This window comes from Eublepharis macularius, chromosome 9 (assembly GCF_028583425.1).
Source record: "Eublepharis macularius isolate TG4126 chromosome 9, MPM_Emac_v1.0, whole genome shotgun sequence".
Classification (NCBI taxonomy): Eukaryota; Metazoa; Chordata; class Lepidosauria; order Squamata; family Eublepharidae; genus Eublepharis; species Eublepharis macularius.
The window spans coordinates 65,600,200-65,619,878 of record NC_072798.1 but is presented as its reverse complement, the minus strand read 5'-3'; the positions used below and the strand labels follow the sequence as shown (position 1 = coordinate 65,619,878).

The following is a 19,679-nucleotide window of genomic DNA, read 5'->3' as shown; positions in this document are numbered from 1 at the left end:
AGCTTTTTCTCCCCAAGGGGACCCACAGCAGTTTACAACCTTCCTCACTATTTTTTCCTGCTAGCAAAAACCCTGAGAGGCAGGTTAGGCTGAGAGAGTCATTGGCCTAAGGTAACCAAGGAAGCTTTTGGGAAATGGGGATTTGAACCTGAATCTCCCCGATCTGGCACAGCACTTCAGCCTCTGCACCATGCTGGTTTGTTTGTGTGTACTTGGCGAGGGAGTACTCATGGCGCAGGGGGATAGCATCTGTTTTGCATGCAGAAAGCTCCGGCTTTGACCCCTGGCATCTCCAGCTTAGATCGAAGGTGATGTGGAAGACCTGCTGCCTGAGACCCGCACGCTTCTGTCAGTCAGAATAGACAAGAATAAACACGTGGTCCGCCTTGGTAAAACAGCTTCATGTGGTAGATTTATGTTGGAAGTGCTTCCTAATGGATGAATATGCATTTGATCTTCCTCAGTTATGCAGAATCCTTCCATCTAATCATCAAATGCTAGTCTTTTTTAAAGGATAAATTAATTTGTACAATGAAGCCAGCCATAGTTAAATTTAGGATTCTGCAAACCTGAGAACTCCCAGATTTGTAGAAATATCTAATAAAAAAGATTGGAGATAAACACCCTCACCCCCTGCATTTGGAAGGAAAACGCATATTCTGGACAGTCAATATTTGAATCCAGTAGCATCTTAAAAGATTTTCAGGGTATAAGTGTCAAAGCTGCCTTCATCAGATACATATTCTGGTGTCACTTTGCATTTCAGAAGCAGCTAGTACTACTAGGAAAAGGTTATGGTGATGCAGAAAGAAGAGCCTGAGGGTGGTAGAGAGGAAGTTGGGGGGTCTGAGAAAAGAGAGTCGGAGGCTCGTTGGTTGCTTGTTAAGCCACAGAGAACTGAAGAAGATAGCAGAGGAAGTGATATATGAAGGAGGAAGCCTGTAATATGGAAGGAAAGTGAGAGAAAGCCAGAAGGAAGAGAGGGTCATGTGAGGAGGATGTGGATTCTTACAGGGGTGGGGGCAGTGTCTTGATATCCTTATCCCAGCATTCTCAGTTCTTACCAGAGGGACATTGCTAGCTTCATACAGCTTCACAATATAGAACAATCTGAGGAGAAGCTGACCTGAAGGAAGACTTCCCAGCAACATAAGCAACATTCTGTGAGTGCCAGCTTGGGTGGAATGTAATGAAAAGGACACTGTATTTAAATTTATTACGAAACCAGAACTTGCGGCCTAGCCAAGCATGTTCTGAACAATTTTTGAATTTGGGCTTTCTTGTAGAAAAATGACCTGTCAGACCTTGGCAACATCATGATATCTACTTATACTGATTAATACTTCAAAAGTAATATTCCTTATTCTAAGGATAAGCTGAAAACAAAATGCTTCTGTTGCATTGTGTTTTGGACAGTGGTGTTTGTTCTGGTATTTGGTTTTTTTCCTTATTATTATTCCTCTTTGTAAAAATGTTCAAATGTCATTTTTGTTTTCAGGTTTTTGACTGATAGGACCAGAAAAAATAAAGAAAGCTGTAATAGGAAATCATATGACATTTATCAATATGTATTTTGAAAATACAAATGTCTTAATTAAAACAATGTTTTAAAAATAAACCCTGCTTACTCGCTGCTTGAAGCCCTGTTCACAAGTTACAGTGAGCTCTCCCAATATTCTGCACGTACATGCATACATCTGTTTGTAAGAAAGAGCCAGCGTGTGTTCATTTTACAAATGAAACCAGGGACCAGCACCTGGATGTGCAGTTTCTCCCATATGTTCAAGAGAACATGCTGAGAATTACTCAATACACATGTCTAGAGAAAATAGGTGTGCTTTGTACATGGATGGTATGTGCATTCACTTTAACTGGCCAACAGGGCTTGAGTAACCCAAGGAAGGAAGAAAACTAATTCACCTGTACCCTTGTTTTCATACCTCCCTATGTCAAAAAATTCTTTTATGTCTCTGGAATGGTGCTGGGAAGATCCCTTGGAAAGGGGGTGCAGTCCCTAACAGTCTTATCCCAATGGATTGTATAAAATAGACTGCTGAATTGCAACTGATAACAAAGCTCAAGACAATGCATCCACCTGGACTGAATTGAGACATTGACTAGCTGTCTCATTGCCAGTGCTAATTTCTCCACACCCACTACCCCTCTGCACACCCCACCCAATTGAATCACTCCTGCCATTGTCATTCACTAGCTATTATCTTTGGCTTCTGCAATCACTCCATTCTCCAAGATATAAGAGCAGATGGACTCACAGTCTAGCTGTATCTGAAGAAGTGAGCTGTGGCTCACGAAAGCTCATAACCTATCACAAATTTTGTTATTGGTGCTACTGGGCTCTTGTTCTTTTCTACTGCTACAGGCAGACTAACATGGCTACCCATCTTGATCTTGTATAAAATAAGATATTAGAAATTTTTCCAGTTTAAACCACTGGAAGTGACTTCCTGATTTGTTAACAGCTTTAATTCTAGTGACAAAGAAACTGGCTAAAGTTCATAGGCAAAGGAGCTCTCTCTTTCAATGACTTATTCCAGTGTAATGGAAAGTCACATGTCCTAGCACTAAAATTGTATGACTATTTTCATGAGGGATCTAATGTTTTGTAATATCTTCCTACGATATCCAGAAGTCATTACTACGTTCATAAGTGTGCAGATAACATCCCTGTTGAATATCAAAATAGAAAAGAGTCCAGTAGCACCTTTAAGACTAACCAACTTTACTGTAGCATAAGCTTTCGAGAACCACAGTTCTCTTCATCAGATGCATCATGCTACTACAGACTAACACGGCTAACTCCTTTGGATCTGTTGAATATCGGTTGTTTCTATCTACTGCTGTTGCTTCATGCCCAGAAAAAAAGACAATAACTTGAGTAGAAAGATCATGTTAGTCTCTCTGTGTTCTTGTCCACTAGAGGGGGCCTTTGGATACACATTATGTAAGGAAAATGAGTTCGGGGGGGGGACATTTTGAAGTAAACTTAATTAATTAATTAATTAAATTTAAGTAAATTTCTATTAAAGCCTAATTCTGAGATTCTTTTTCCTTATACATAGTCTCTGGCTAAACCATTTAGTCACATCTAATGATTCTTGTGAACTGAGATTTGCCTCAAGACTATTCTGATTGCCTCTGAGGAAGAAATTGCTGTTTTAAGGCACATGCATGTGAGCAGATCTGTGCTTCTTGAAAATCTCTGATCCACAAATATAGCTAAGTTACCAGTAAAGTGAACATTTAAAAAGTAATATTTTTGCAATGGAAGCAAAAATATCATCTTTTATCATGCCAACTGAACTTCCAATAGGCAAGCAGTATATATAGAATCATAGAGTTGGAAGGTACCTTCAGGATCATCTAGTCCAACCCCCTGCACAATGCAGGAAATTCACAACTGCCTCCCCCTGCCACACCCCCAGTGACCCCGGGATCCCTGGCCAGACTGGCGTAGAGAAAATTGCTTCCTAACACCAAAGTGGCAATTGACATTACCCTGGGCATGTAAGAAAGGGCCACACAAGAACTAAGCACTGATGTAACCCTTCCTGCCCTCCCTCTTATGATCTGCTTAGGTTCATAGAATCAGCATTGCTGTCAAATGGCCATCTAGCCTCTGTTTAAAAACCTCCAAAGGTGGAGAGCCCACCACCTCCCAAGGAAGCCTGTTTCACTGAAAGACCGCTCTGTCAGAAAATTCTCCCTAATGTTTAGCCGAAAACTCTTTTGCTTTAATTTCAACCCATTGGTTCTGGTCTGACCTTCTGGAGCAACGGAAAACAATTCCACACCATCCTCTGTATGACAGCTCTTCAAATACTTGAAGATGGTTATCATGTCACCTCTATGGTTGTTGTGGGTTTTCCGGGCTGTATTGCCGTGGTCTTGGCATTGTAGTTCCTGACGTTTCGCCAGCAGCTGTGGCTGGCATCTTCAGAGGTGTAGCACCAAAAGACAGAGATCTCTCAGTGTCACAGTCACAGTCTCAGTGTCACTGTGACACTGAGAGATCTCTGTCTTTTGGTGCTACACCTCTGAAGATGCCAGCCACAGCTGCTGGCGAAACATCAGGAACTACAATGCCAAGACCACGGCAATACAGCCCGGAAAACCCACAACAACCATCGTTCTCCAGCCGTGAAAGCCTTCGATAATACATGTCACCTCTATGTTTTCTCTTCTCCAGACTAAACATACCGAACTCCTTCAACCTTTCCTCATAGGACTTGGTCTCCAGTCCCCTCACCATCTTTGTTGCCTACCTCTGGACACATTCCAGCTTGTCTATATCCTTCTTCAATTGTGATGCCAAAAACTGAACACAATACTCTATGTGAGGTCTAAACAGAGCAAAGTGATACCATCACTTCACGTGATCTGGACACTATACTTCTGTTGATACAGCCCAAAATTGCATTTGCCTTTTTAGCTGCCACATCACACTGTTGACTCATGTTCAGTGTATGATCTACTAAGACTCCTAGATCCTTTTCGACAAACTTCTGCCAAGACAAGTCTCCCCAATCCTATAATTGTGCATTTGACTTTTCCAACCTAAGTGTAGAACTTTGCATTTTTCTCTGTTGAAATTCATTTTATTTGTTTTAGCCCAGTTTTCCAACCTGACAAAATCATCCTGTATCTTGACCGTCTTCCACTGTATTTGCTACCCCTCTCAATTTAGTATCATCTGCAAATTTAATAAGCATACCCTCTACTTCCTCATTCAAATCATTTATAAAAATGTTGAACAAAATAAAATATTATAGGGGGTTAATTCTTTTTTAAACAGTTATTTAGTCAAATTATGCAAGTATACTGGTATTTCTACACTTGGCTTATAAAGGAGGTATTTATGATATCTGAAATCCCATTATAGAGTGTCTCAAACTGATGGCTATGTCAAAAGCTGTATAAGAAATTTAGATGCATAGAGATTCATGGTTCCTCTTCAGGAACCGCCCCCCCCCATAGTTGTATTCTTGTAATAAAATTATATTTTTAATGCTGTAGATTGCTGAGGATATCTTTGGACAAAAATCAATTTATAAATAAAATGCTATTCTGCAGGTATCATATGCAATAAGCTCTTACATGTAAATTCTATATAATTTCCACATGATTTCATGTAAGGAAACTACTATGATTACAAAGGCAGAAAATGTGTTCTTGGATAATATGTTCCAGGCATTCAACAATGGTTTAGGGTTGCTAACCTCCAGGTGGGGGCTGGAGATCTTCTGGAATTACAGCTGATCGCTAGATTACAGATATTGGTTCCCTGGGAGAAATGGCTGCTTTCGATGGTGGACAATATGGCATTATACCCTCTGAGGTCCCTCCTCCTTCCTCAAACCCTGCCCTCCTCAGGCTCCAGCCCCAGATCTCCAGGTGTTTCCTAACCTGACTTTGGCAATTCTGTGAATGGTTAGATATTGAACTAGGAACAGAGGGATTCTGGTTCCAACACCCATTTTCCCATGAAATTCTCTCAGTGACTTTAGATTAGTCATGCACTGTTAACTTAGTCCATCTCTTAGGGTTGATGTAAGGAAAAAATGGGTAGGATGAACCTTGCCACTCTGATCTTGGACGAACGGCAGGGCAACCATGCAATAAACAAACACGTTGTTGTTGTTTTTTTATAGATATCAACGAGCTGATGACCATAATACAAGAGCTGAATTACAGAATATGTGTTCAGTCATCCAAACTTCTCCGTCTTTTGAAACAAAAGGACAGGCTTTCACATAAAGTGCAGAAGAACTGTGATATTGTTACAGCCTGTTTGCAAGCAGTATCCCAGAAACGACGTAAGTACTGTAGTATTTTTACATACAGGTTATTTATAAGATGCCACATCGCTCTTGAGAAACTTTAAAAGTGCTTTTTAGCGGAGGAAGGATAATTTCTGTTTTATAAATATCTGGAAATGTGGAAGAGAAGGGCAAGTACTATCCTGAACTGGAGTTTTCACTTAAAATCTTTATTATACTATTTTCTCCAGACTGTAATAAGTTTTTCAAAGACTAAATTGTGCTAATAGTTTAATTAGAATTAAATCGCTGGTTCTAGAATGCACAGAACAGGTTTGGATATTTTTTCAATAGTTGATTGTACAATCAAATTTGGGAGTATGGCTACAAATGAATACTAGGAAGTTAATTCTGCTGACATCAGTGGGTATCACTTCCTAGTAAACATATGCTCAGACCAGGGCTTTTTTTCTGGGAAAAGAGGTGGTAGAACTCAGTGGTGGACCACACAATGATGTCACTTTGGGTCAGCTGGAACAAGGGGTGAGTTTTTTAAAGTTTAAATTGCCCTTGGTGAAAATGGTCACATGGCCGGTGGCCCCGCCCCCTGATCTCCAGACAGAGGGGAGTTTAGATTGCCCTCTGCAGTGGCGCAGAGGGCAATCTAAACTCCCCTCTGTTTGGAGATCAGGGGGCGGGGCCACTGGCCATGTGACCATTTTTAAGAGGTGCTGGAAATCCGTTCCACTGCGTTCCTGCTGAAAAAAAGCCCTGGCTCAGACTATACTGTTACATACTACTTTCAAGCATAGTCCAGATACTTTTTAGTTTATCAGCTTCCTGGGAGAAGAATCAAGTGCATACTTTGAAATCAAATGGGGCTTAACTTTAGCTAGATTATCCCCACATGTAAATCTTGCAGTGACAGACAAATTTACTTCTTCCTACATTTAAGAATATTACTCATCAAAAACTAGGACATCATTGAAGATGAGTATTCTTAGATTTGTACACATTCCAGAGCAATATTGGATATAAAAATGTAACTGGCCATTTCATATTCTTTCAAAAGCTAATGTTCTTTGTCTTGTATCTTTTTTGTTAACATGCAGCATGGCAGTATGCTATACTCAGGTACAGTAAACAGAAAAAGCATGTTCACTGCAGTGAAATGAACTTTCAAGTGCATGTTTATTCTAAAAAAAATGTTTTGATAGTATCTGCTACAAGGGGCTTATTCAGTTTTGCTGAATGAATATGAAGTCTTTCTCTGCGAGTGGATGAGAACTCCATCCGAGTTAAACAGCTGCTTAGAATCTCATTAACTTCAGATTTCAGAATTGCATCCTTTTTCTAAGATGGAGTCGTGTATACTTGCTCTTAAGCATAGGTGTTCTCAATTGTCATGTTAGAGCTCCCCAACATGATACATAGCTTACTACCCAGCATAACTAATACCGAGAGAGACAAATGATTGCCTTGTTAGCATTCACCATATGATGGAGCTGGTTGACAGTTTGATGCACTGGGGAAAGAAGGCTGGGGAGACAGGAAGAGGTGGTGCCTTCTTGCCCATGTCAGTGGCAGCAAGCATGCTTAACTGAAAAAAATAGGGCTGAGAAACAATGCTGGTGATATTTTCATTGTTTCCCAAATCGACTTCAAAGTAACAGGGTGTTTTTAAAAGTGGTAGTTAGTCTTTCCAGATTTGAGGGAAAGAGTCTGATATTGTAGAACATGCACACAATGGCCATGTGCTTTAGTTTACGCTGCATTTGTTAATGATTTGCAAATGGCCTTTTGGCTGGTTTTCACTGTCACTTCAAGCTGAATAGGCATGCTGACTGTGTTGTGCAAGATATTTCTGTGTTGACGGAAAAGAGACTTTTATGGAAAAAGTACAGCCATGAGGCTTAAACCTTTGAAGCTGGAGTTGTAAAGTCTGGTCTGGATCCAAAAACCTCGTTATGTCACACCTGAGGGTTTAGGCATATGTTGTTCAGTGGGATTTTTAAATTTAAACATCAGGCTGTGCTGTTACCCCTGGCTGAGTAATGGCCAATTAGAAACTGCATTTGGCTACTCCCTCAGCTTCAGAAACAGATTGTCATTGACATGGAGAACAGCTGCGGAAGGAACACCCATTCCCCTGGCATATGCAGGGAGCTAGCTGTGTGGTAGTTCAGATGCGTTGCTACTATTTTTAAGCAGATCAAGTGGCTCTGGCACAATGACGTATGTCTTTGTTAATTATACATGCTGGTGGCTTACAAGGGCTCCCCCGCAACTACTTGCACATTAAGTTGAGAATGGTAGCCATCTTGCTACAAAATTCTATTTTATTTCTTTACAAAATATATACCCTGTCTTTCTGCCTGCATCAGGGCCACCAAGGCAGCTAAAAAAAATCAAAAACATACATAATAAAAATTCATCTTAAAAACCACTGAAGCAAAAACCACACAATTAAAACCAAGCTAAAATACGCATACAAAAACATAAAAACAACAATTAAAACATAAGGCATGAAGGATCACTGAGGGAGCACCAGATGCAACGAAGTTTTCACCTGCTGGTGGCAGATGGTGACAGAAGACCACAGAGTTCCAGTGTTTGTGTGCCATGACTGAAAAAGGCTCTCTTCTAGATTGCCACATACCTAATCTCAAGCGGCAGAGGGACCCAAAACACTGAAGATGGCCATAGTGGTAGGTACATTCATAAGGAAGTAGGTGGTCCTTTAGGTATGTTGGCCCCATTCCATACAAGGGTTTAAAGGTCAACACCAGCACTTTGAATTGTGCCCAGAAACAGACTGGGAGCCAGTGTCGATTGTTTGTTTGTTTGTTTGTTTGTTTATTTCAAATTTCTATTCTGCCCTCCCCTCAAGCGGGCTCAGGGCAGATAACAACAGATAACAAGGGGGCTTCCCTGCCCCCTTCCCGCCAATGTAATTTCAGGCAGTGGGGTGAGAATTGAAGTGTGGCCCATGAATGTCTGGCAGGGCAGGGAGGGTTACCACTGAGGACTTCCATTCTCTGAGGGTCGGAGCTGCTGGCATCTGATAATCCAGGCAGATGACTGCTGCATGCGGGGGAAGGGGGAGGTTGCTGCCAGGAGGTGGGGGATGTGGAGTGACATCTTAGGATCTCCAAGGCTCCTCCACCGGGAGGATGGACCACCTTCCTTTTCGCTGTTTGTGGAGGCAGGGATGGACTTGGGAAATCTGATGCGGGGGACTGGATGACCGCCCCCAGAGCAGTTTCTCTGCTCCTGCAGTCTGTCAGTCCACTATGGGGGAGGGGCTTCACCCCAGGACGAGAGCATGGCTCTTGAGGTCCAACCCATGTTCTCCTCGCATCTTTGTGATGCAGTAATGTGTTCAAATGGCGCTGCTGCAAGTCTGCAAGTGCTTTTCACTCCCATCACCTCCAGTGGGCCTTCTGGCCTCTAGTGTGGTTTCCAGTGGGCATTCCTGTCACTCATTGAAGAACTTGCCTTCCGCACTTGCCTCTCCGGAACCTGAGGGCTAATCCCAAGTGCTGCAGGACACGAGTGCAACCCTCGACGGGTCCTGCTGCCTTTCTGGTTCCACTTTTCAGGGAGGGGGAACCTGTTTCTCGCGGTGGTGGGGGAGATTTGCAGGCATGCGGAGCTGCAGCCACCGGCCAAGGCCTCATCGGAAATGGAGGTTGGATGGGCAAGAAGGTGAGTGCCCTAGCCACACCTTCAGTGTTACCTGAAGGATGCCTGCTCCTTGACGGGGGGGAGGTGTTGGTGGGCAGCGGGGATCATGGCCTCCCCATTAGTTGTGCTGCTGCTCGCCCCTTGCCCACCTGTCAGGGGAGTGGTGTGGCCACTGGCTGGCGTGGGTGGGGTTGTCAGGGAAACAGTGGGCAGGTGCTCTTGGTGGTGTCTGCACCTTGCCTTGCTGAACTCTGGTGCCAGTGTGGCTCTCCTGCAAAAGTCCACAGGGAGTGGTGGAGCAGCACTGCTTTTACATTGATGCATGGGCGGGGGTGCTGGGTCAGGCCTTAGGATTGAGCTGCCCGTCTATGTCAATTCATAACTTGCATCCCAGGAATTAACTGTCAGTTTTGCTGCATTTTAAAGTCTTGGGTACGATTTTTACTCTCTATTGCCCACTTTACTTAAATGTATGAGATTCCAGTTCAGAGGATGCTTAAAACTCAAAGAAAGTAGTCTCGATGGATGACTGCTCCATTGTCGAAAACTGGTCATCATACCTAAAATATGGTAAATAGTCGCTCTTGCTAAAAATGACCAAAAGTAGTAAGACTAGCAATAGATTTAGTTGTGGTGTCACCAGTGATTCATCATGCTGTTTTTCACTAAGTTCTTGCCTCTTGATTTTGCATGTAGTCTAGCATGTATTAACATGTATGTTACTAGGACCTTGGTTTAAAAGAGACATTTCCTGAATCATGCTAAGTAAAGACTGTTGAGTAATTTTGATTGTTGCTGAAAAATCGTATTTGCAGTTCTTATGTTGCAAGGTCAGACCTAATAGCTTTTGTTGGCATAGTATAATATATTTTCATTAATTAGGCTTGGATTTGACATCTTTATTATGTTAACATATTTATCTGGATCAATTAAGCTAATCATCAGCATTAAAAGAGAGCCAGTTTGGTGTAGTGGTTAAGAGCGCGGGACTCTAATCTGGAGAGCCAGGTTTGATTCCCCACTCCTCCACTTGAAGCCAGCTGGGTAACCTTGGCCTAGTCACAGTTCTCTGGAACTCTCTCAGCACCACCCACCTCACAGGGTGTTTTGTTGTGGGGATAATAGTAACATACTTTTAAACTGCTCTGAGTGGACATTAAGTTGTCCTGAAGGGCGGTTTATAAATCAAATGTTGTTGTTATCGTCATCGTCATCATCATTATAAAGCTCAATTTTACCCCAACACCTAAGAAAGTAATTCAGGGGGGAGCAAATCTTTTCCGGTGGAGATAGGTAGCACATAACTTTTAAAATAATGACACTGTGTTAAACTAGATTCGTAGAGGAGCTGTGAAAAATCCAGATGTCTCACATTTTTCTGTACCTTACTACCTTATCTGATTATTTTTCCTTATGGTGTAAGATTGCTTAAAGCCGTTTTTGCAATGTAGAAAACATTTTCCTTTCATTATTGATCTAAACAGAGATTCTTGCGTTATCCCCCTTTCCCCCAGTTGCTAGAGAACCAGTACTCCAACATGTAAACCTGGTAAATCTTGAAATGCACCAAAAGAATCCCAAAAGCAGCTATAATGTCAAGGCTAGTTCGTACAATGTAGTAGTTATTAGCTTTTTTAAAAAAAAAATATTTGTTTTATACATAACGACCTGCTCCTATTTGGTAGCTTGTAGTATGTTTTTTTCTCTCTTCATTATACCATCTCCAAGCTTTTCATGGTCATACACCTTTAGCAATTTCTGGTCAGGTGGTTTTTGTCTGACCAATAGAGTAAAGAGTACAAATATATTTAATAAAAGTGTTTGTATCTATTTGTCAGCCAGCAAACTAGAGAACAAAATGGTAGTCTTTGTAACCAGCATTAATTATTCATCATGTACAAAAGCAAAGATTGTCTGTGGTGACTTTTACAAGGCTACATCTCAGTCAAAACTAATAAAACTTGCAATTATCAATATAAAGCTTATTTGTTTGCTGTTTGTACAGCTGAGCTAACTGCCCATAATCGTGTGACTGGGTAATGGATCTATCTTTTAAAATACACTAGCATAATAAACATCCAGGAAGCTTCCTTACCTGTTTATTTTACAGGTGGACTGGAAAAGCCTTGTGAAAGAGATACAGTTGTCATGGTATATTCGATTACCAGGGGTACCAGTACCGTTTTTGGTACTACGTAAGCAGTATTTGTAGTCAAAGACCACAGGGTTTTTTTTAAAAATCTAATAAGAATAATGACCAGCCTGGCTCACAAATAAGATTAATTTCTAACGGCGTTAAACAAAGGCTGTCTCAGAAGGTTGCAGTGAATTGTGTGGTTCTTTCCAGTAGGAGCTTTAGAGTGATAAAGGCACAGTCCTGTATTTTATGGCTATGATGTAGAGTGAGAAAAAAGATACAGAGCAAGGGTACATCATTAACTGGAGAAGAGGGTACAGTAGATTCAACCAGTCACCCGATGTGACTATAGGTACTTTTTAGATGGCTACTCATCTGAATACCTTTGAATGTCACAATGTATACAGGGAGGCCATCTGAATACCTTTGAATGTCACAATGTATACAGGGAGGCGCTGTCTTATACCTCCTAGAAAATGTACCATATCTAGTTTGAACCAGTGTGGCTCTATTGTGATCATGTTCACACTAGCTGCCATGACAAAATACCATGTAGAGTGGCTTTACCAGGTGAATTCATTGGTTGTGTCATACATAAAGTGTACATGATACAGAACCTGGTTTTTGTGACTACAAAAAGGTAAACTGATATTTAAATGCATTTTTTTAAAAAAACCTGTATATTGTGTAAAAGTATACAACCATGATTATGACAAAAAGAATGTCGCATAGATATCAGACATTACCATTTTAGTAAGAGTGCAGATCCTTAATATAGTCCTGTTAAAAATGCATCTTGAGATGAGTCTTAAAGTGACTCCTGAAGCTTGTCTAAAGCTTAGAATACAAATTAGCTTCAAAACCAGCTTCTGAAACACTTCTGGCTTTTCTCCCATGTTCATGTTTAGGGTACAATGAACCCACATTTTCCAAATGCACCTTTTGGAAAGTGCAAGCCCTAGTCTGTGAAATAGCAGGGATTCTTAGAAGTATGGGGAGGGAGAGAAAGGGAGGGGAAATGTACTGCTTGCTACAACAGTCCAGGCCCATAGCCACGGTGGGGCCAAAAGGAGGCAGTATCCCATCAAAATTTGACATGCCCCTCCAGTCAGCACTAGGGATTGGTGTGAAACCGGATTTTAAAAGCCTGTAAAATCATGAGAGAAAGAATACATTAATGTATGCATTTAGAAAAATAAGTATGATAGGCCGCCCTCCCACTGTGTTCATTTTTCCCCCTAACAAAACTTCTGGCTATGGGCCTGCAGTGGTCTGGGAGCTTTTATTGTTTTTCTGTGTACAGTTGGGGAGGCTTTTGCTTCCGGTGTCCTCTGTGGCTTCTCTTTGTTACTCAAGCCTGACTGAAGTATAAGCCTGAAACATTTTTTAAACTATAGCTTCTGCTTTGTATTTAATAATAGAGCTGCCGAACAGGGAAGACCAAACACCCGGTATTGTGAGGCATATTCCATGGGCTGAAATTGCTTTGCGCCCAGGCGCTGACCTGCAGCTTCCTTAGCAGAGCTGCGGGCCGCGGCGTGACTGGTCCCCGCGCTTCGAGCTGCTGGCGCTGACGCCCAAGATGGTAGCGCGGCGCTGGCGAGCTGTGCGCGGAGGAGGCCGGAGTATTTGTCATCCGAGCTGCCGCTTGCTGGCAGGTGGTCCTGGAGGAGGAACTGCCGCTCGGCTCTCCTGTCAGTGATGCTGTTCTGGGGGGCGGGAGCTGCTCCCTTCCTCCCGCTCTGCTCATCCGCGCCTCGGCTCTCGTCTTCTCTGCACTGCAGATGCCCCCCGGCCAAAAGAGCGGCGGCCGCGGCAGAAGCCTTTCCCCCCCGCGCCCTCCTCCCGGCTCCGCGCCCGGTGGCCCTTCTGGCATTGTGAGGCAGTCGCCCGCCTCGCTCGGGGGGCCCGCGTCGCCGGCGCCCCTTCCCCGCGGGCGGCTGGGGCAAGCGAAGGGCCGCGGCTCGCGTCGGCAGGCGGAGGAGCCGGCGCTCCGCACCTGCAGGCGCTGGCGGCCCAGAGCCAAGTGAATGGTTGGCGCGAGGGCCGCCGCCCGCCATGAGGCAAGACAGGCTGACGAGCTCCCTCCGGCGCGGGGGCAGGGGCCTGAAGAGGCAGAGCACTGGCGGCGGCGGCGGCGGAGGAGGCGGCGTGGGCACCATCCTGAGCAACGTCTTGAAGAAGAGAAGCTGCATTGCCCGCACCGCGCCGCGCCTGCTCTGCACCTTGGAGCCGGGTAAGGGCCGCCTGGGCCGGAGGCGCCTGCCTCCTCGGCCTGGCTCGCCTCTTTCCCGCCTTGTTTTGAAACCGGACGCATGGCCTCGTTCCTCTAATGCCTTGAGCCAGGCTTAACCCTTCTCGAGCGCTTAAGCCGGGAGAGCAGGCGGCGGGGCTGGGCGCCTTGCAGTGGTTCTTTCGCTGCGCTCCCGAGAGCTCCCTGGGAATGGCTGAGCGACGGAGATGAATTCCCTGGGTAGGAGGCAGACCCCGACGCGGCTGTGTGGGCCGTGGTGGCGGCGGCTGTGTGTGTGTGTGTGGGGGGGGGGGGGGGGTCCTTGACTGGACTTTGCTAGGAGGAGGGAGGCTGTCGTGCCTTGGGCAGGGAGTGACCCCTGCAAATGGCTGCTTTCTCGGGAGAGAGACGGCAAGGCGGTGTCAGGAAACCAGCGAGCGCGGAAGAACTAGCTGTACAGAGGAGCGGGTGGATCTTCCATTGACGCTCAAAGATGGTAGAGCTGATTTTGTGCCCCCCCCCGACCTTTGCAGGGGTGCAACTGTGCCGTGATGGTTAATGGTCCCGGAAATAGACCTGTTCTGCTCAGATAGTTTCCTTTCTATGTGCCAGGTAATTTACAGGTCCTGTAAGCTAGATTGTATCTTACTTAAATCCTTGTTGCCTACACATAGAGGCTGTCTATCTTTCGTTACCTCACGTTTACACACACACTATTTCTTAAAGGCAATTTAAACACTTAAAGCTCTTAAGGGTAATGCAAAATATAAACTATGAACAGTTAATTGAGGTATAGTCTTCTGCTTTTAGTTTATTTTATATTAATTAGTTGTATTTATTGAAGTATTAATGTCCTTTCTCCAGATCTAGTGGCATTATAGTGCAATATCAAATTGATATTAAAAGGTAGAATTATTTTGTGATAATTTTAGAAAGTTGCTTTTGGTCACTCTTCTGTTTGCTAATTGTCCTATAGCGTATGATAAAAATGCTCCAAGCCTCAATGTTTCAGTATCTTTATCCATTTTTAGTCTTGGCATTGGGATGTTTGTTTGTTCGTTTTGTATCACATGATTTTTTTGGTAGTTGTTGGCATAAGCAGCACTCAAAAGTATTTGGTCTGAGGCAGTCAATAGCAATTTAATAAACAGATGCTATGGATCTGAATTTTCTGTCATTTGCCCTGAAACAGACTGAATAGTTGTTTTCTGCCAAATATGTACCAATCCTTTTCACTTCTAATAAAATTAAATGCTAAAGCTGTAGAGGGAAAAACCCAGCACAAAGTCAGTTCTAGAAGCAATACTAACAAAAAAGATGCTTCCCCTGCTTCCAGGGACATGAATAGGACTGCCCACTTTTGGCTCTAGAATGTTCTGAAGATAGCATTACATCAGTGCCAGTTCCTGACCAGTGTAGCAGCACACATTCCCTAGAGCTAGAAAACCTGTGTAATTTTTAGAAAATCTTATATTTATTAATCCTTTCTATGGACAGAAGTAGATTAATTATTTGAACAGCAGCTGCTTTGATTTAGTTCAGCTGTGCCCCTCCCCATTAGTATCTGTACTTATGGTCCTGTAAAATGCATTTATTCTGAAGCAATGATATCCAAATCTTTATAAAGATACTAAACTTGTAATACAGAGCCATACTTTGTGAATGAAAGTAATTAAAGTCTAGGGCAATATTGGTTATTATCCCAGACACATACAAAATAGCTCTTAAAGATGTAAGATGACATTTCAGCACCTTGGGTTTGGACAGCAGCATTTTACTTTTCTTGAAGAAATGTCTTTTAGAATGCACTTACCGTGGACTATCATGTAGCATTTTTCATCCAGAAATTCTGCATAGGCTTTTCTTGTGAAGCCTGCATTTGATAACTTTATCCCATATGAGGAAAAATGGTAAAAGTCCTGAAACTTGGTTTCCCAATGTATTTACAACTGTTCCTTAGAGAGAAGGAGTTAATGATCTATCTAGCTTATTTTGTATACGACTGGTTACAAAAGGAATCATAATTGTAGAAAAGTTGGAAGCTGTTTATGTTCATATTTTAAAAAAATTATTACACATAATCATACATCAATACAATAAACAGAAAACTCCTAATACCTCAAAATGCAAATACAAAACAAAGAAACATTTAGTTTTCTAACTTTTGTTGCTACAGCTCTGCTGCATATGCCTAATTAATTTGTCAAATTACATCTTTCTGTAGATTCCTAGTCTTTGAGTAGAGGATGAAGAGTTGAGTGTTGATCAGTAAAAGATATAAATGGATTCCAGATGGCATAAAAAGCTCACACACTCGCTTGATATTTTTTCCTAATTAAATGATGAGTTAAATTTTCTAACAGAGCTATGTTCTACAGGCTCCCATGCCGCAAAAGTGTCAAAATTTTAAGTGTAGACTTCTGAAAGCTTGTTTGTTTATAAAAAGATATTCTTGAGAGGTTTGTCTAATGTTATAATAGAATGACAGGATCAACCCATGAACTATAAATATTGATTAAGGCAAGAATGTATACTTAAAGAACTGCTCTGTTGAAACATTATTTGTCTTTACTAAATTTAAAACTGTGTTCCAATTTGGAACTGAATGTTCTAGAGAAATAATGAATTATGCATGGTGCCATTAAATCTTAAATTCTATAAGCATAGACGTTTCTGGCTGCCATTAGAAAGGCCCCCTTCCTGGATCAGAGGATTGCTTGTGAATGGGGAGTTACCACATTTCTGCACTCTGATGCATATGCGTTTTGCCCTGTTTCCACTTTTCATATCAAGAGGAATATTAGGAAGATAAGATAATTAGTGAAATTAATGGTAGTGGTATGTATCAGAAATGTGTCTGGGAATAACTTTTCAGTAGAATTTCTAGCAGTTTCTCTCATATTGAGGAAGCAGTTGTATTTCTGTCCCATGTTGTTTTCTTTTTGTATTTTCTTCTTTTAAAACTGCCACACTGAGTATCTTGTATCAAAGAAAAGCTTTCAAAAGCTTATTTTTCACAAGTTTTGTACTTTGTGCGTACCGTCCATACGATGTGGCTAATTCATGGGAGTGACAACAGGCTTCATGATATTCCTATCAGTAAAAGTACTCTGCCTGAATCAGAAATGATCATACTTTTAATGCTTCTTTTGAAAACTGTAAAAGCTTACTTCTTCTCTAGAGTTGTAAAATGCACAAGCCTGGAAAGAACTGTCTTCTACAGGGGATGAACAATAGTTGCACCTTAATGTTACAGGTTTTTTAGGGCATTCATGTGTTAATGTTCAGTTCTTCTGATGTTTTTGTCTCCTAAAAAGTATTTTAGTAACTTTTATTTATTTTTACTGCATAGGAGTTGATACAAAGCTGAAGTTTACTCTTGAGCCATCTTTAGGTCAAAATGGTTTTCAGCAGGTAACGTTACTTTTTTAATTCTAAAAGGTTAAATAAACTCATTGTATGCATAATAAGATTATATTCATTGTCACTACAAATGTCTTTGTTCTAGTGCCATTTTGAAACCTTAAAGTTGTTTAATTCTGATAATTCTACATGGCCAGAAACTTAAAAGCATTCCTTTTTTTTTCCAGTTTCTATCACACACCCGGATGATTAAATGTGTTAGTTCTGTGTGCACTACATGGTTTTTCTTACTCAATAATCTCATTTGTTGAAAGCAAAACACCCTCCCCCACCGCAAGATTATTCATCAAAAGTTTACTATATTATAACTGTAACTTGTGCATTAATTTAAAACAAAAACCTTTTTTTCTTGACGCATACCTGGAAAACAACTGATCATCCTTTTGGGGTAGCTAGGATATCTACATATAGCTTACAGTACATACTGCAAACTAACACTACATGTTGATAAAATTATATGTCTAATTCAGTTTTTGAACTGGCACAACCTAACATTGTTTGGATGCTTGCATTTAGTGGCATGATGCTCTCAAAGCAGTGGCCAGGCTGCCCACAGGGATACCAAAGGAGTGGAGGAGAAAGGTAGGTAGAGTTCTACATTTCCCTAAGTGTATTATGCTGCAACATGTTATATGAATATCAGTGAGAAAAGCTTATGCTATCAGACTGATTTGTGAATGTTTGAGTGTGGAATGGTCCTTGTGGATTTTAAGGGCAAATGTGAAATTTTTGTGTGGTGATAACTAGTTTTTCATAGAAGTACATAAAGAGGAAAACTGGTCTTCTCATACTGTGGTAATTGAAAAAAGATGGAAATCTGTGAATGTCCTCATGCTCCAGGACTGAAACTATCCAAGTCAGTACTGACTGATAGTTTGGAAATAAGCCAAGTTCTAATGTGGAGAGCAAGTCCTCAAAGTATGTATCCAACACAGGCAGGGAAAGAGAGTCTGCGGGGAGAAGACAGGCCAGTGTCTAATGCACATCAAACAGTAACATATTAGAGGAAATGACCATTAACTTAAATAGAGCTAATACTCTATGAAAAAAAATATCCAGTGAACAAACATAAGTTTTTTAAAACATATTTCTCTACTTTGTTAGCTGATGTTAGCTCTCTGTATAAATATCCTGTTCTTAGCCATACTCGCCAGGGATCTATCTTTTTCTTTCTTGCAAGTGCACATGGTTTAATTTAATTGGGCAGATAGTTGGGTTTTTCTTAAAGTATTTCCTCCCTGCAAGGTAGTGTTTTTCCATACTGATGCAAATGGAGGACCAAATATGGGAGAAAGGTAACAGGATGTCCAAGGGCCACTTAAATTGTTGCAGATAGCACTTCTGTGTAGGAAAACTGTGGAAAGCTTCCTAGTGAATGTACATGCTGCAAAACAGAGACAGAGGGACAAAAATTTGTCAGGACCTGCTTATATAATATGTGGGTGATATATTGAATTTTTAAAAATTCTCTTGGTGAAAGAATGTGGAAGCTTTACAAAGGGGATCTATATAATTACAATGTTTGCATACTTTTTATCATTAAGCTGTGATCCATTGACTGTGTAATTAATTTATATAGATACTTGTTCTACTTCTATTAATACTAAGCTTGTCAATTATACATTTATATGTTCACATATAACTTCCTGCTTAAAGGAAGGATCAGATAAAGAGTTATATTTGACCTCTCTCCTAAGGTTTGGCTCACTTTGGCAGATCACTACTTAAAGAGTATAGCAATTGACTGGGATAAAACAATGCGCTTCACTTTCAATGACAGAAGCAATCCTGATGATGACTCCATGGGCGTTCAGATTGTAAAGGTACTGGGTGTTTTGGTCCATCTGCTTTTTAATTCTGTAATTTGGTATAATCACGGTAGATAAAATATTCATTTTTGCTTAAAGTTTCCTTTAGTATGATTCCTTCTAATCAGCAATGAAACAGTTGAAGATTGATCTTTTAAGTTTCTGTTTTTAAGGTTTATTTTCTGACTTCTCACCCTGTTTTTCTAACACCCATGATTCTGCTTTCCTAGAGATGTACTCATATGAAGCTGCAATCCTAACTTTGTTTGTTGGGCAGTCCTAAACAGTTATGCCTTTCTGAGTCCATTGACTTTACCATGGTCCTCTAGCATGTGTAACTAGTCTTTGCTATAATGATGCTCAAAGATCTACATGATGATATGTCAGTGACTGAAATCTGTCTAAAGTACATGATTTTATGATGTAGTATTTTTTTTATCATGCCTTTCTCCCTAATGGGCATCCAAAGCAGTTTACAAAAATACACATTTAAACAAATCTACACAAAATTCTATAAAAAACAAAAAGATAAAAAGACATTGTAAGTTGATGTTCACAAGCTTAATCCATCTGGCTAAAGCTATAAGGCAAGGACCAAGAGCCCTTGGATGCTT

At 41.4% G+C, this 19,679-nt stretch overlaps 1 protein-coding gene across 2 annotated transcripts in view; it reads left to right on the top strand.

The window, feature by feature from the left end:
* Nucleotides 1-19,679, top strand: part of TBC1D30 (TBC1 domain family member 30) — a 41,597-nt gene that overhangs the window by 2,641 nt on the left and 19,277 nt on the right. For both annotated transcript variants that reach the window (XM_054989165.1, XM_054989164.1), the window contains exons 2-5: nucleotides 5,670-5,834; nucleotides 17,187-17,248; nucleotides 17,774-17,839; nucleotides 18,955-19,080. In XM_054989165.1, the coding sequence (XP_054845140.1) occupies nucleotides 5,670-5,834; nucleotides 17,187-17,248; nucleotides 17,774-17,839; nucleotides 18,955-19,080 (419 nt within the window). The remainder of the gene's footprint in view (nucleotides 1-5,669; nucleotides 5,835-17,186; nucleotides 17,249-17,773; nucleotides 17,840-18,954; nucleotides 19,081-19,679) is intronic.